Consider the following 15,186-nt stretch of genomic DNA (forward strand, 5'->3'; position numbering starts at 1 on the left):
ACAACACATCTGTAGTGGATGCCAGCACTGAGAAAAAATCATGTGAAACTCCACATTCAAAGTTCTGACCATGCTGAGTATCTTTTTATTGAAACACATCAGCAAGTAATTTGGAAAGCCCTTACTCCTGTTGGCAAAGGCCATAATGCTTCACTTACTATCAGTGAGTAGCTGCTGCCAGTATCCAAAACTTTTTCAGGCTAGTCTGTGGCAGTCCTCCAAACATGACTCACACACCTTATTTGATGTTTGATTTTGTATCCATCCTTTCACATAACAGTAGCAGGGGTGTATTACTCACTCAGTTAACCTTTTCTCTGTTCAGAACATCTACTTTTTGGGCCTTTTTATAGCTCTGCTCTGCATTAGTTACCACCATATTTAATTAAAACCAGGTTGGGTGAAAAATACATAAACTGTTTCTGGGATAGATCCACCCTCACACAGAATATTCCCAAACCCAGGGTGACCACAAAGCCATTTCATGCAGTTGCCAGATTTACATTTTCACTCCAGAAGTAACAGTAGCATTGATTGTATTCCACCAAAGAGCTGATGCACTGGGGCAGATCTGGCAGCGCTGTATTAACACATCCAACTGCCTCAAAGTACCCATTCAGAGGGACAGAAGTTCTCATTTTTCCATTCACTGTCAGGCTTATAGCCAACAGACAAGGATAATCATGGGATTACTACCACAACAGTACAACTACTACAGCCACAACAGAAATCATTAGCTTCCAATTTCAAAACAAGAGAAGCAACACAGCAGGGAGCTGGATGACAGAGGGGCCAGAGGAAAACTAAAGTGATGAAAAGTGAGCAGCAACTAATACTTGCCTTAACTGACAACTTTAATTTCTTATAATTCACATGCACACAACCTGTAGTGAAAAATGCCATTTTCCCTTCAAAATCTCTGTGTTCTACAGTTAGAAAGTCCTACACCCAGAGCACAGCTTAATGTTGGGGACTTCCCATAACAAAACTAATGAAGGCTCAGGGTGGTGCAGCCTTTTTTTATTTTTAAGAAAATGTTTTAAAAAGAAAATTTTTACTAAAGGGAACAAATAAAAAACACCACAGAATTTATTTAAGTTTCCTGATGACATGACAAATGTAAGCCAAACCATTATGTAATGAAAAATGAAAAGGTGAGGCAGAGAGTTTTAAATAGTCTCTAACTTCTAATAGGAATTCTCATTTGCTCTAAATGTCCATCATTTCATCCTAGGAGAGGTGCAGGACCTCTGGAATGAACAGCTCCATATACAACAGCAGGAAAACTGCTAAACACTTCCAAGGGATTACAGAGAGCAAACTGAAACCCTGTAGCATCCCATCCTGTCTCTCTGCCTGGATAAAGTTAAAAAAAGCCAGAGTTACAAATATGTTGATATTTACTTCTCCCTCTCAAACAACCCATGCCTTGGAAAGAAAAAAGGATTGATATTGGGAGAGCATTCCAAAGTGCTATAGGAGCTCACCCAGGTGCCATGATCTACAAAACCTGGAGGTAATTCTGCTGCAACTGAAGGTATCTACTTATACTTCATGTCTGAAATACAACACAGAGCAAATCCTACCACAAGAAAACACAAAGTGGAATTCTTAAACAGTGACATTTGTGTTCTGATTAAGAACTGTACAATACTAAGCAGCTCTTTGCACCAGTAGAATTGTAGAATATCAAATTACTACCACTACAGTACTAAAAGAAGAATTCCAAATACATTATGTAGGAGTTATAAATTATGTATTTCTGTAGTGTAATTATACAGAACTTCATAGCAATATACACACCAAGCTGGATTTCTATCTGCAATATACATATATATATATATATTTATATACACATGCTTGCAATTTTTCATATCTATCTCTCTCTGAATAACATAATCAGAAGATAAAGAATTGCAAATGAATTGAGGTTTGGAAAGGTAGCTGTTTGCAGTGTACACAAGATCCATTATCACATGTGATAATAATACATTCTGAACCTGGCAACCTCTCTGAACAAGCTGACCTTTGTTGTATCAAGACATTTTAGGAAACAAAGATCTTTTTCATTATTTTATTAAACTACTGGATTCAGTCACTCTAAAGGCATTGCAAATTATAAGCAGAACCCTTTGTAAAGGTATTTTCAGCACATAACCTTAATGTGATCCAATTTCATCTCTGGAAAACTAGCTTATTTTCCAATCAGTGGAACCAAACACTTGCATTTTTCCTTATGCAATGATTTTTGAATTCTAAAGTCTAACAACAGCTAGAAGTGGAAGCCTATTTACTTAGCAAATGTAAAATGTGCAAAGGTTTACATAAAAATCTTGCAATTGAGGTACAAAAATTCAAAATTCAGGGATAATGTCTACAATGCCCTACAATTCCAGGCACACATACACAGATATATTTGTATTACTTTATAATATAAATAGTAACCCCATAATGTGGCAACAGACACAGGTACTGTGGGAATCAAACTTCTGAACTACCTAGTCTGGGGATATTGAACATAGTATCCACGAGAATTCTCAAAACTTTATTCCTGGCTGGAAGATCTTTGGAGCAGCTCCCCAGCTTACCAGCAGCTCATTAATACCTTTGTTTGGTGAGATGACAATAACACTGGGTACTAACAAACAATAAGAACTCATCCCCCTGTTGGCTTCAATCCTTATTCTCTTTTTACACCCTTCTATACAAAACCAGCCGTTTGCTGTGACAGAAATGCACCTGAGCCAGTATGACCCAATCCAAACCATCTTTAACAGCGAGCACTCCCACCTGCTAAGGCATCCCGGTAAAGCTGCACAAAGTGGTTGAAGATATCCTTGGGCAAACACTTCTCATCAGGCAAACACTGCAGGAGGATGACGATCTCCGGCTGCCCCACCGCGTGCATGCCTTTGGTAGTGAAACACCAGCACTTCCTGTTCACATCTGCACAGACAAAACAGGGCTCAGGAGAGTGGAATCTCAAAACATAGCCCCGAATTTCACTGCAGGAAGACAGCTCTTGCAAGAGGCAGTTTTACAGCAAGTATTGTTGTGTTATCGGTCACACAGATAAAATTACATCCTAAATCTGCTACCGTGCAAGAAAAGCACGCCCAGAACAAAGGCAGCTCCATAATTCCCGGTTTACAGCTAAGGAAGAGCCAGAGCATTACAGCTCCCTGTGAGATCTTGGGATTAACAGCACAGAGCAGACTTTTAGCAGTTTCTGTATTCAAATTAAAGGACAGGACTGAAGTGTGAATGAAGGGGCCTGGGAAGAGGCCAGGCTGTTGGCTGTGCATACCACGATCCTGACAGCTACACCGGCTTCCAACAGTGATATCTCTCTTAGGATGGAGAGCTGAATGTCAGGTCTTTTCATGAGACCTCACTGTGCTGTTCTGCTTCACATGAATGTCAGTAAAGACACATGCTCTAAGCTTCACAGTTCATTTGCTGAGAATTAAGTTATTTCAATAAAACCTCTATTATGTATTACATTTTTATACATATGTAAAACACTGTACTGCAATCTAAGAGACGCTGAAAGGCTTGTAAACCTCTTAATTTATTAAGTTATAAAACACCCTGCCCTACCAAGCTGGACAGGAGACATAGATCTCCAAAGCTGGAGGCTCTTTTAGTCTAGTTTATATTTGCTACACAAAATTATCTGCACTGATGTCTAAATCACCTGAAAAGAGCCTTTTGTCATTTAACTTCATATGGCTCAATGTGTACACATTTTCAGAGACTATCCTACCAAATAAAAATGCTGCTGTTCCTACTAATAATATATACAACATTTCCCCTCCCACAGACCAAAATTTACTTAATAATAAAAACTTACAATTTACTATTTTTACCATGGACAGCAAATTAGCATTTAAAACAAATACTAGAGGGTCAGGGCCACCATCCTCCAGCTGCTGCATGACAGAGATCTGAGAAGGTCTCTCTTCTACAGCATAGTCTGTGAAAGAAAAACACACAATGAAATCCTTAACTTACTGGTACAGACTCCACATTATAATCAGACAACCCCAATTCTGATGCTTTTTAGTCTTTTGACCTTTTAAATAAACACTTATTTAAGTATTGCTGGCTTGATTGATTGTTTCCTAGGCTGGTATTTTCAAATGTTAATAGCACTTATGTAACAACCTCTGTACAGCCTTTAGCAAGGTGCAGCTTGTTTCACAAATCAACTATTTTTCAGGATCAACTGAAGGAGAAAATTGAAATCAAATTGGGAAATGTGTCACGGTGTCAACTGAAATCCCAAATGACAAAGAAGTTAAAATTGTTATTTATGGCACAGTATAGCAGAAGGGCATCAGTCCTGGACTACAAACACCAACACATGGCCTATTCCTTTGTCAGGTAGCTCACACTTTCTGTGCATTACCTACGACAAAGGTAACAAAGAGGGGAACACTACATGAAACAGCATTTTTTATAATCATGGAAGGTCTGAATCCAGTGTAAAATGGATCCCAACGTGAAACTCCAAAGATGTCTGTAGTGTGCTCTATGATTAGACTCAGATGATTAGCAAATTAAAATTTTTCATCCCTGTGATTATAATCTACTCAGTGTTAAACTTTAACAAAAAACAGCTGCACTGATGAAAACAGATTTTGAAAGAAATGTATAACCTTCCCAGCTAAAATTATCTAGAAAGAAAGGTAATTTTGCTTTCCAATATGAAAAGTTGTTTTTCTATTTTTAGTAGAGTTAGAATATGGGAAGTAAAATGCTGCTAAGAAAATTCAGTATGTGACAGTATAGGAAACAACAGCAACTAAGTATACAAAATACAATTTATGTGAGGGTGTTTATATGAAAGTTGAAAAGCATATTGCAGTTTCACTCATTTTTTTGTGGAGGAGACTGAACAATCAGGCATCTATATGAACAGCTAACACAGGAGGGAACAGATTGTTTTGAAATTAAATGCTGCTCACATTTTGGTTCTGACACTATTCTGCAATAAAAGGTTACTTCCAGCTTAACATTAGAAATGTACAGTGTCAGCAAAATATTTAATAGGAATAAAAAAACCCCAAGAGATGAAAAAATAAGTTAATTCCAGGAATGTATTAAAGGATGTCATGAATCAGACTGTGGAAAGCAATTTCAGATAAACAAATACACATTTTTTTCATCTTTTAAAAATTAGTTTTTAATTTTCTTAAGCCTCCTCCATTTGGATATTCTGGGAGGGGACATCACAATGACTAAAAGCTTCGCTGTGGGCCAGGATGTGCAATAGTGTTGTTGATGCAGTGCTCAGGGATGCCTCAGACAGAGCTGATGTTCCAACAGCATTTCAGAGAAGGGAACATGAATATTCATAGGACTAATTAAAATCTATCTCTGTGTGAAACATTCCCCACAGTCTGATTAGTGAAGAAATTAGCACATATTTCTGGACTGAAGTTAATTCTTTTTGCTTTGTGTTTTATTTCTTACAGGAATTTCACTGCAAGGTGAGGCTCTTCCTAGAGGCTCACAGGGACCAATGGTGCAAATGAGTGTCCCAAAATTTACCCAGGAGTAAATTAGTGAGAATTTCCTCAAATACTCAGCATATTGCCAGCATCCTATTTTTAAAACAAACACAGTAAGCATTAGGTTAATTGCAACTGGTAAGCATAAAAGCCAGCTGCCAAATGATACCCTCACCTCCTTTTACTCCAGTGGAGATGAGAATTGGAGGAAGCCCATCTTCAGGAATTAGATTCATTGCACTGCCAACAGGACTGCCAACCTGAGTTATATTTCCCGAGAATACAGAGGCATTATCAGTCTACAAGAAGGAAACAACAAGGAAGGACAACATTACAAAAGTAATAATGATAAAACTGGAAGAGCTGGCTGACTAGATTACTACAGATGTAGGTGAAGGAGTCTGTGTCTGCGGGAGAACCAGCAACACCAAGTAATTTGGCTCTTTAACAATAGATGATCGTGTGATGACTCCTGTATGTGAACTACTACTGAAAAGTCTGCTTAGACAGAGACTGCAGCTCCCTTATCTATCACCACACACCTCCATTTCTTCACAAAACCTGTATGTACCTATCAGAATTTTTTGTGGAGTCTCAGTTCCACTCACATGTGGTATGGTGGACTTCACATTGTTATACTATATCTGCACTTGCCTGCATACATCATTTTATGACAAGCATAGCGTTCTTCTGATTCATGCTATGACAATCTTACTGTTTCAAACTCCTTACTGACCATGACACACCTTTCTGAAAACGTGTATTACACAAATGTCCTTCACACACAGGCTGTTTAGCCAAACACTTGGAAGCCACACAGACAACAAACACTGGTCAGTGCTCTGCCCCATAAAACCTCATTTCAGTTCCAAATACACGGTCTTTTAAGCACTCTGCAAACATTAAAATAAGGAGGACACTTGCAGCACAACGAACTAAGACAAGCCTCAGCAGATTTCCTTGCTCATATACTATCAATGGCCAAGGCAAGGAGGTATTTTGAGTGGTGAACAGTGTAAGGCTCTCTTACTTCTGCTGATAAAGAGTTGTTGGCCATGGGCTTTGATGGATCATGTGACACTGCCAAGGTTCCTGTGGAAGTTGTCCCAGCCACTGTCAGTTTTGCTGCATCAGCAACTTCTCCATTGGGTAATATCCCATCAGCAAACCAAACACGCCTTTGCTCTCTAGGCTGAGCCACTGGGGAGAATGTAAGAGAAACAGGATTTGAGATCTCACAGCAACATTAGCTGGAAAATTTTAGTACAGAAATAGAAATGGGGACTTTAAGGGACTTAAGATATCACCTAGTGCATTCCCTACGGTAGCACCACGTATAAGCACAACTGCTGAGACCAATTTACTTGCCCTTAAAGACCTGATGTCTCTGCTGACAGCAGGAATATCACAACTGCCATTAGCTAGAGTATTTGGAATGGATGAAGTGCAGATATTTTCCAAATTCTTGCTACAGGTGAACTGAAAATAAAAAGAAGTCCTCTTACCTTCTGCTCCAGGATGCTTTAGAACTCCCACAGGTACCATGACAGTGGGAGGCGGAGAGCTCAGGGCGCCCGAGGCCTGAGCCTGCTGCAAAGGAGGGATAGTAGAACAGTATTCAGCAGGATTGTTAGGGTTAGGGCTCTGGCTTGAGGCACTCATCATGTTCTCCCAGGCTTGAGCTAAAGCAAACAGAGAACAGGAACCATGAACACAGAGGAAGGTGTCTAACACTCCAAAACACTGGGTTAAGTTCCCAGCTGCAGTCGGTGTGGACCCTGCCACCTTCCCTTCATGTGAAAGCCCAGGAGACTGTAACTGAGGAAAAAAAAACATATCAGGAGAAACAGCACTGCCCCTGTGCAATAAAACCATCAGTTCATAGAGAAATATTTTCTCAAAATTATAACAATACACTTTTACTTGAGTGGTGCTTAGTTCCTCATGCTCCATTTTCTTTCTTCTTCAAAGATTCTACTGAAAACACTCAATGTATACAGAAATATATATGTATATCAAACTGCATGGACAGACACACATTCCTATCAGAAATGTTTCATAACCCACAGAACACTTGAGCACATCTATCTTTTGTACATGATAAAAAGCACCTTGCATTTCTTTTTATACATGGCACATCAGCACAGTTTATCCTTAACTGTAAAAAACCTCCTTATGCTCTTAATTTGGAAGGCTTGACTTGAGCCTTAATTAATTTGACCAAAGAATAACACACAAAACTTCTTTGTCAAAAATATCCATCACAGGGAAATCTCCAAATATCCAAAACAGGGACAGACTGTATCTCCACAGTACTACTTCTTTTTTCACTTGTAAGTAATGTTTGTAGCAGGGTACCAGAAAATTCAGATGTGTGCCTGCACCTTCAACCATATTAGTATGTTATAAGTGAACACATTCTTTGAGTCAGGCATAAATATCGTGCCACCTAAGGTCTCAGAGCATGTACATCTTTGGGTTCCTTGGACTATGAATTGTCAGAAAACCAAGGTGAAAATAAAAAGACCAAAAAAACCCAAACAGAACCCAACAGAACACAAATTCTCCTTCTTCCCCCCATCAACCTGCAAAACCAAGAGTGAAATGCCTGTCAATGGTATTGAAATTCCATTTGAGAAAACAAATTAAACTGAAGCGATTTCTAAACAGCAATTCTGTGTCATTTAGAATAAAAGTCCTGAAAGAAGAAAATGTTAAAATGCACAAAGTTACATCTGTAGGACCGTTTTATTAGAAAAGTCATAGCATAGTAACAGAACTTTTTTAAAGCCTTCTTTAAATCAAGCGAAGTGCCAAGCCAGCATAGGTACCAATTGAAAATAGAGTAACAATAGCACTGGAAACTGATGGAACACAGCCTGGCCATGGAAAAGTGCCAGAAAACACAGAACCCTCCTCCCACACCCAGTGAAACACAAACCAGGTACCGAGCAACCAAATGAAACAAAGAGTTGTTTTTAAAGGGCGATTTCCACCCTGGTTCCAAGACTGGGCAAACGTTAATGTTCACCTGCTGCACTGAGTGGGGCAATACCCCCAAAACCTGTACTGACAAAAAAACTGCAAGGAGCAGGAGGGATTGGAGACCATGAGGCTACAGGTTAACTAACCAGTAACCCAGAGCATCCCCACAAGCCCTGCAGCAGGGACAGAACAGAGGCAGCTGGGCCCAGCCCAGCCGGGCAGGCAGCAGTCCCTGGAATGACCCAGGCAGGGGTGTCACTGCTCCCTGCCATCAATGTGCATCCATCTTTGGCCAGGTGTATTTGTAATTCCCTGTTCTTGTACACCTTGAAGTGTGTTCATTTCTCTGACTCAAAATTTAACATAACATTTTAGCACCCCTTCAACGTCATTACTGGGACTCAGTTTTAATTTCTAGATATTACAACCTACAATTCCCTGTCACCTTACATATCTGGCCTACAGTAAAGAATTATTAATAATTAAAACCTACCACTGCACACTGATTAATTTTTAATATATTTGAAATATTTAATATTTTTGGAATTTTTTTTTTAAATTATTCCTGTTTAATAACAGAAACTGTCTACTAATTTTGGATTTTCATCTCAAGATGAAACACTCAGTTACTTTCAACCAAACCTGCATAACACTGAACTTTTTTGGAGAAAAAATAAAGCTATGAGCTTCTAAGGTTAGTGTTTTAGTCTAGATGTTCAACAAATTAACAGATCTTTCTGAAGGCTGCAGACCAAATAATCCACTATCCAGTAATAAGTAAAGATACTGTCAAAATTACCTTGTCTGAATGCTGACACAAACCAGAATTTTCCTAACTAATTTTTGGTTAAAATTACAGCAGCAATCTTTGGCAAAAGTCTCCAAAGTTTAACTAATCATTTGCAGCAGAGGAGATTCCGTGAAAACTGTTCAGTAATTATCAGGATAGTTTGTTATCCTAATGGCTAAAAGTTTGCATTTAGAGCCTGAATTTGTCTGATTTCTCATTCTACCTATGACATGTTAAGAGTGCACCTGTCAGACCTTCATCTACCACTGAATTAACTTCTGTCAGCAAGTCTCAGTTATCCAATACATATTTATACCTTGAGACCAAGCCACCCATTCACCTTCCCATTAATAAACCCGAGATGAAGTGCCTGGAATTTCTCACGAGGAGACAGGTTATCTCATGATTTAAACACTCACATGGGTCCTCTCTCAACCTCATCCAATTTTTCAGCCTTCTCAATTCAAACCATAAAAACTGAATGCTGACTCTTCCAGCAGCAGCTGTCTCAGTGTCATGGACATAAGTCAACTGGACAGATAATCACCTACCCAAAGGTATCTGCCAGCACAGGAAGGTCTGGAAATTTTCACAGGCCTCAGAGAGAACAACACTGTGTTTGCCCATATTGACACCACAACTCTATGGTGTTAATACAATAAAGGACAACATACAAAATACATTCCAGAGCCCTTTGGTTAAAAACAGAGTCTTTCCTTACTCCAAGCAGAGGTAACAGAACTTTTTGTTTGTTCTACACGTCAACTTCAGACTCTCTCCTGTGTCCCATGTTCACACCAGGCTTTCAGCCACAGCACTGTCCTGGGTTTGACAGACTCTCCAGTAATGTGCCCAAAGCAACAATCCAAACTCAGTTGTCCACATCCGTGGACCCATTTTTAGACCAGACCTCCCAGTCCAGTACCACAGAGTTAAGGAGAAAGAAGAGTAGGATTAATTTGTGGATAAATACTACCTTCCCAATCTCCTACAGTGCATCATCTAGAAGAGGCACAACTGCATTACTCTCCTCTTTGGCATTCCATACCGAAGTATAATAGGTTATCTACTCAGGCAGCAAAGGCCACAGAGTAGGCTTCTGAATTAAGAAAACAAAACAAAAAAAGCCCTAAATCACAGTTTTTAGAATCCTGGTAGAACATTCACAAATAAAAGCTTTCAAACTCACTGTAACCTTACCAGTTTTTGCCTTTTGTCAACCATATTTAGTTTAGAAATCTCCACTCTCCACAGGGATTCCACGCTGGCCTCCCAGGGGCCTTTATGTTTGAGAATACTTACCCATACAAATAAAGTGTTTTGATTTTTTTTTTTTTTTTAAATAGCATCACTGCAGCTCCATACAAAACCAGTGAAGTGCCACATCTGGTATTCTCTTCCCACTTACCATTCATGAGCACTGAGTGGCAGATCACACACACTCTGGCTTCCTTTCGGTCCATGTACAGCAGTTTGCACTTCAGGCTGCAGCAGGCGGCACAAAACACCTGGAACCAAGGGGAAACAACTGAAGTGTGGTGCAAAAACAGGGAGAAACTGATGGATTTGGACAACAGAATATCTGCAAATATATGCAGAATATAGAGGTAAATTATGGGTATTTTCCCACTAAAGCCACAGTGACCAATACTTGCCAACGTGCCTGTGCCACTAATCCTGATGCAGCAGTATTTTGTGGAAAACAGAAATTCACATTGTCCTGAGACTGCACTGGGCTGTTTTTAAAATGTTTGGCGTAAATGACAATGGGTAAAAAATACCCCCTACATTACAGTTCCTCACAGAATTAACTTCAGTCATAGAGCACGAGTACTTTCTAGAATCAAATATACATCAATGCACAAGTTTTCCACATATATAAGACTGCTATGGCACAGGTTAATTCAAACAGATCATTTTTCTTTGCAGCAGCACAATTCATCTCTATTAGCAACTCTAATTGTTTTATCTCTTCATATATAACAAGCTGTTCCTCAGTTGAGACTTTGAACAGTGAAGTATCAAAATGTTTCAAGTGTTCAACATACAAACCAAGACATTTAAGAAAGTTGAATGACAGTATTGCAAGAAAATTTTACTCCATCTATCTAAAAAAAAGCTCATATTGACATGGTTACAAACACTACAACTTCACAACACTGGAGAAAAGTCGGGAACTGCATTTTAGACACACTGGCTGCTCAGGAGGCAGTGGATGCCCCAGGAGGACAATGTGCTGTGGAGATGCAGGTGCAGGGCTGGTGCTTCTCACCTGAACCAGCTCTAATAACTCCTCAGTCTTGGGCAGGGAACAGGCTTGAGGCTTCCTCCAGACAAGCAAAACCACAAAACATGAGCGCGGCTCGTGCACCAAAACACACACTTGCATGCAGAGATAATCCTACAGCAGCAACTGCATTCTTATAATCCTGCAGAACTGACAAGTCAGGTGCCCTAATGATTTCTTATTTGTTTGAAATAATAATATTTTCTTTATTTAAAAAGAAACTATTTCCTCAGGGTTATTGTTCAGGTGACGTGAAGATACTTGATGAACATCCATTTCATGCAGAAAGGTGGTGTCAAACCCAGGAAATCTAGAAACAGAAGCAGTTACCTAACAAATGATTTCACACAGCAAGAGAGAATTTCAAATTTTAATTATAGGTGGGTATTATCTCTGCAATCCACTGTGCATTACTATGATCTGTAATGCTTTCTAAATCAAATCACTCCATCACTTCAGCAACATTATTTCTGTAATACAGACAAGAAACTACATAGAATTCTCATATACAAATATGTGTAAGACTAATTAAATTTCATACAAGTTAAAGATCACACCAAATTACAACTACTTTGCAGCCTGTTATTTGCAGTCTTTTAGTGGAAAATGTTTAAAACAAGCAAATCTAAGTTCTGAGCTCACCATGAGCACTGAAAATCCAATGTGAAGAAGGAGCTCACCCTGTCTAACTACAACCAATTTAAATGTTTCCTACTTATGTCAAGTGAAACATTTCAAAACCAAGATATGAGTAAGTATACACTGGCATTTCCATGCAAAAATAAACCCACCTCTTCACATATGTAAAAACCTTTTTTAAAAAAAAAGCAAATGTACTTTGAAAATCTGATTTCTGCATTTACACCTTAACCCAATTTACAAGCATTCTAGGGAATATTAATAACAACATCACAGCATATTTTAGAGACATTTGACATCGGCAAAACTTCCAGTCAGAAGTTCATTCAGTATTGAACATGGAAAAATCAATGTCTTCAACCATAAACGAAGGACCGACACAAATTAATATCTAATTTAGGACCCTTTATCAAACAACATGTTGTGCATTCAGCAAAGCTCCCAAATGCAATGATCTAAACATTAAAAGAGAAAATAGAAACAGTGACAGGACACCCTCTCCAAGGCTGCACCCTCTGTAAGGCTGCATCAGCCTTTAAGAGCAGTAATGCAGAGAACACAATCCACTGACAAGTCAGACTTGTTATAATCCTCAAGTCATTATCTCAGTATATCATGCTATAAAAAAATAACAGCAGTGTCAAAGCAAAATTTGATGTTACTAGGGTTTTCAGGTTCACTGGGAGTTGTTAAAGCATTAGTTGCTAGGGGAATTGGTGGGTCTTTTTATATTTTAGTGGAAAAATATGGTTTTGGTTGCCGGTAAAAAAGATTGCATACAAGTTTTCTGGTTTTCCTATCAAGGATTATAATTTCATCTGACAACATAAAGTACATAAATATATATAATTTGTATATAAAGTTATATATAAATACATATCATTTATGAATGTGTTCACACACATTCTTCAGGTTCTTAATTCAAAATTTACTGTAAGTGTATTACTTCCTACCAATCGCATGAGGCTCATATCTTCCATTAACTTTGCAATTATTATCCTGAAATTAAAAATCGAGACAGACTTCCCAGGTGCCACTCAACTATTTTTAAATGCAATGTTCATTCCCAAATGAAACAGGTACATTCACCCCTACCATAGCAATTTGCCACAATGCTGAGAAGGCTTTAAAAGAATCTGCTGTGCTAAAGCTTGTGTTCAAAATATTGAGACCTGTGACTTCTCCTAGAAACAAATAATTGAAGAGTTGAAGACAATGCCTCCCCAGCTCCTTAGGGGAGATTCAGACACTTGAGAACAGGTATTTATTTCTCCAGCCACTGCAGCCACATCCATCAGTGCTTGCCTGTCAAAGCCTTTGGTCTCTCTCTGCCCAGAACCCTTACAGGAATGAAGGATGTGAAGCAATTTGCAGTAAGTGCTAAGTACTATTTGACTTACACTGATTCTCAGCATTTATTAAGCAGTGCTTTCTGCCACATCTTTTGGCTGCACTTGTGCAAATTTGGCCCAGACAAACATTAGCTAACCAAGGCTTCTAAAAACAATCCATTCTGAGGATTATTCTAACACTGATACCACTATGTGACTTTTCACAGCTCAGAAACAGAGCAGAGGGACCTTTTTTTTTATCCATTCCCCACATATAATCCAAAACAACACTGGTTGTTCTTATCAAGGTTTGTCAGAATAATGTAAAAAAAAAAAAAAAAAGGAGAGAAAAAAAAGAAAAAAAACCACTCTGCTCTAGCATTGCAGTTTTTATCTATTTTTTATAGATATTTTCATTTTCTGCACATTCATTTGTGCAATCCAGGGCTTCATTACAGTCATTACAAAGAAGCAATTAAATCCAAGCAATGAACTTGTTTAAAACACAAAAATAATTAGAAAACATTACTGTAAATGAAAATTGAAGTGATATTTGTTAAACTCAAAAAAACCAAATCCAGAAGAACGACCTAAATAACTGACAGTATAAGTTAATATATCAAAGCTAAAATGATGGACATTCTGCCTTACAGATTCTCCTTAACTGCAACGAGAAGAAGAATGAGGCCTCTACACAAAAGGCAGACATGTGCTTTATATGATGTTTATTGATCACCTGTGGTGACTGGTTCCACATCAGGACTTCACTGCAACCAACCTGCAACAGGATGGGCAGAAGCACCTGGAAGTCCTGGACCAGTGCATAAAGAAAGTCTGCTTAGGTTTTAAAAGTGTCCTGGGAAAGACTGTTCAGCATGTCTCAAAATCAAATTTGAAGAAAACCTGCTGGTGTTGCAGTGAGAGATGGAACGCTGTGCATTTTGATCACACAGGGACAGAAGGGACACATACATATTCCATTACAGAGGAGCAAGCCTGGGGTTTCTGCTTCCAGAAACAGCTGGCATGAGGATTTGAGCTTTCCTCATAGATGTGCTTATTTGAGGTCCTTTATTCACATCATTCTGCTTTCCTGCACTCTTCTGGTAGCAAAAATTATCACCCAGAGCAATCAGGAGGTCTTTCAATCAACTTCAGAAACCTTTGAGTAAGGCCTAAATGAACCAAAGCTATCTTTACTCTAGTTCTTAGTTTTAGTATTTCTTTTTAAAATACTAATTAATACCTACTTGACAAGAGTGTTAGTTTACTGCTTTTGAATCATCATTTTTCCCCTAACTTCTTACTTATGCCACTGACATGTATTTCAGTAAAAAGATATTTGGAAATACTTTACAAGTTAATCATTCACCATAAACTCATCACATAAGAATTTGTGTTTACATAGATGGCACACAGATAAAAGTTTTAAAACCCCTCGATACTAAAATATTTCTTACACAACAAAAGGTGATACAGAAATTATGTTTTAGTTGTCTTAATTACAAAATTTCTCACCATGTGCACACATATCTGGTTACAGATCATTTACTGTTTTTTTTCCAGGAGTGAATGTATGTTTCAAAACATGTAAATATTATTTTAAGAAGTGTAAGCAATATGAGAAAAGTTAGGAAA

At 38.4% G+C, this 15,186-nt stretch overlaps 1 protein-coding gene across 1 annotated transcript in view; it reads right to left on the reverse strand.

Moving 5' to 3' along the window:
- ZFYVE9 (zinc finger FYVE-type containing 9) overlaps window positions 1-15,186 on the reverse strand; it is a 56,839-nt gene that overhangs the window by 17,896 nt on the left and 23,757 nt on the right. Inside the window, exons 5-10 of the mRNA XM_064665223.1 lie at window positions 10,700-10,799; window positions 7,022-7,198; window positions 6,547-6,716; window positions 5,692-5,815; window positions 3,854-3,976; window positions 2,791-2,946 (exon numbers count right to left, since the gene is read on the reverse strand). Of these exons, the coding sequence (XP_064521293.1) occupies window positions 2,791-2,946; window positions 3,854-3,976; window positions 5,692-5,815; window positions 6,547-6,716; window positions 7,022-7,198; window positions 10,700-10,799 (850 nt within the window). The remainder of the gene's footprint in view (window positions 1-2,790; window positions 2,947-3,853; window positions 3,977-5,691; window positions 5,816-6,546; window positions 6,717-7,021; window positions 7,199-10,699; window positions 10,800-15,186) is intronic.

Source organism: Pseudopipra pipra, chromosome 9 (genome assembly GCF_036250125.1).
Source record: "Pseudopipra pipra isolate bDixPip1 chromosome 9, bDixPip1.hap1, whole genome shotgun sequence".
NCBI lineage: Eukaryota > Metazoa > Chordata > Aves > Passeriformes > Pipridae > Pseudopipra > Pseudopipra pipra.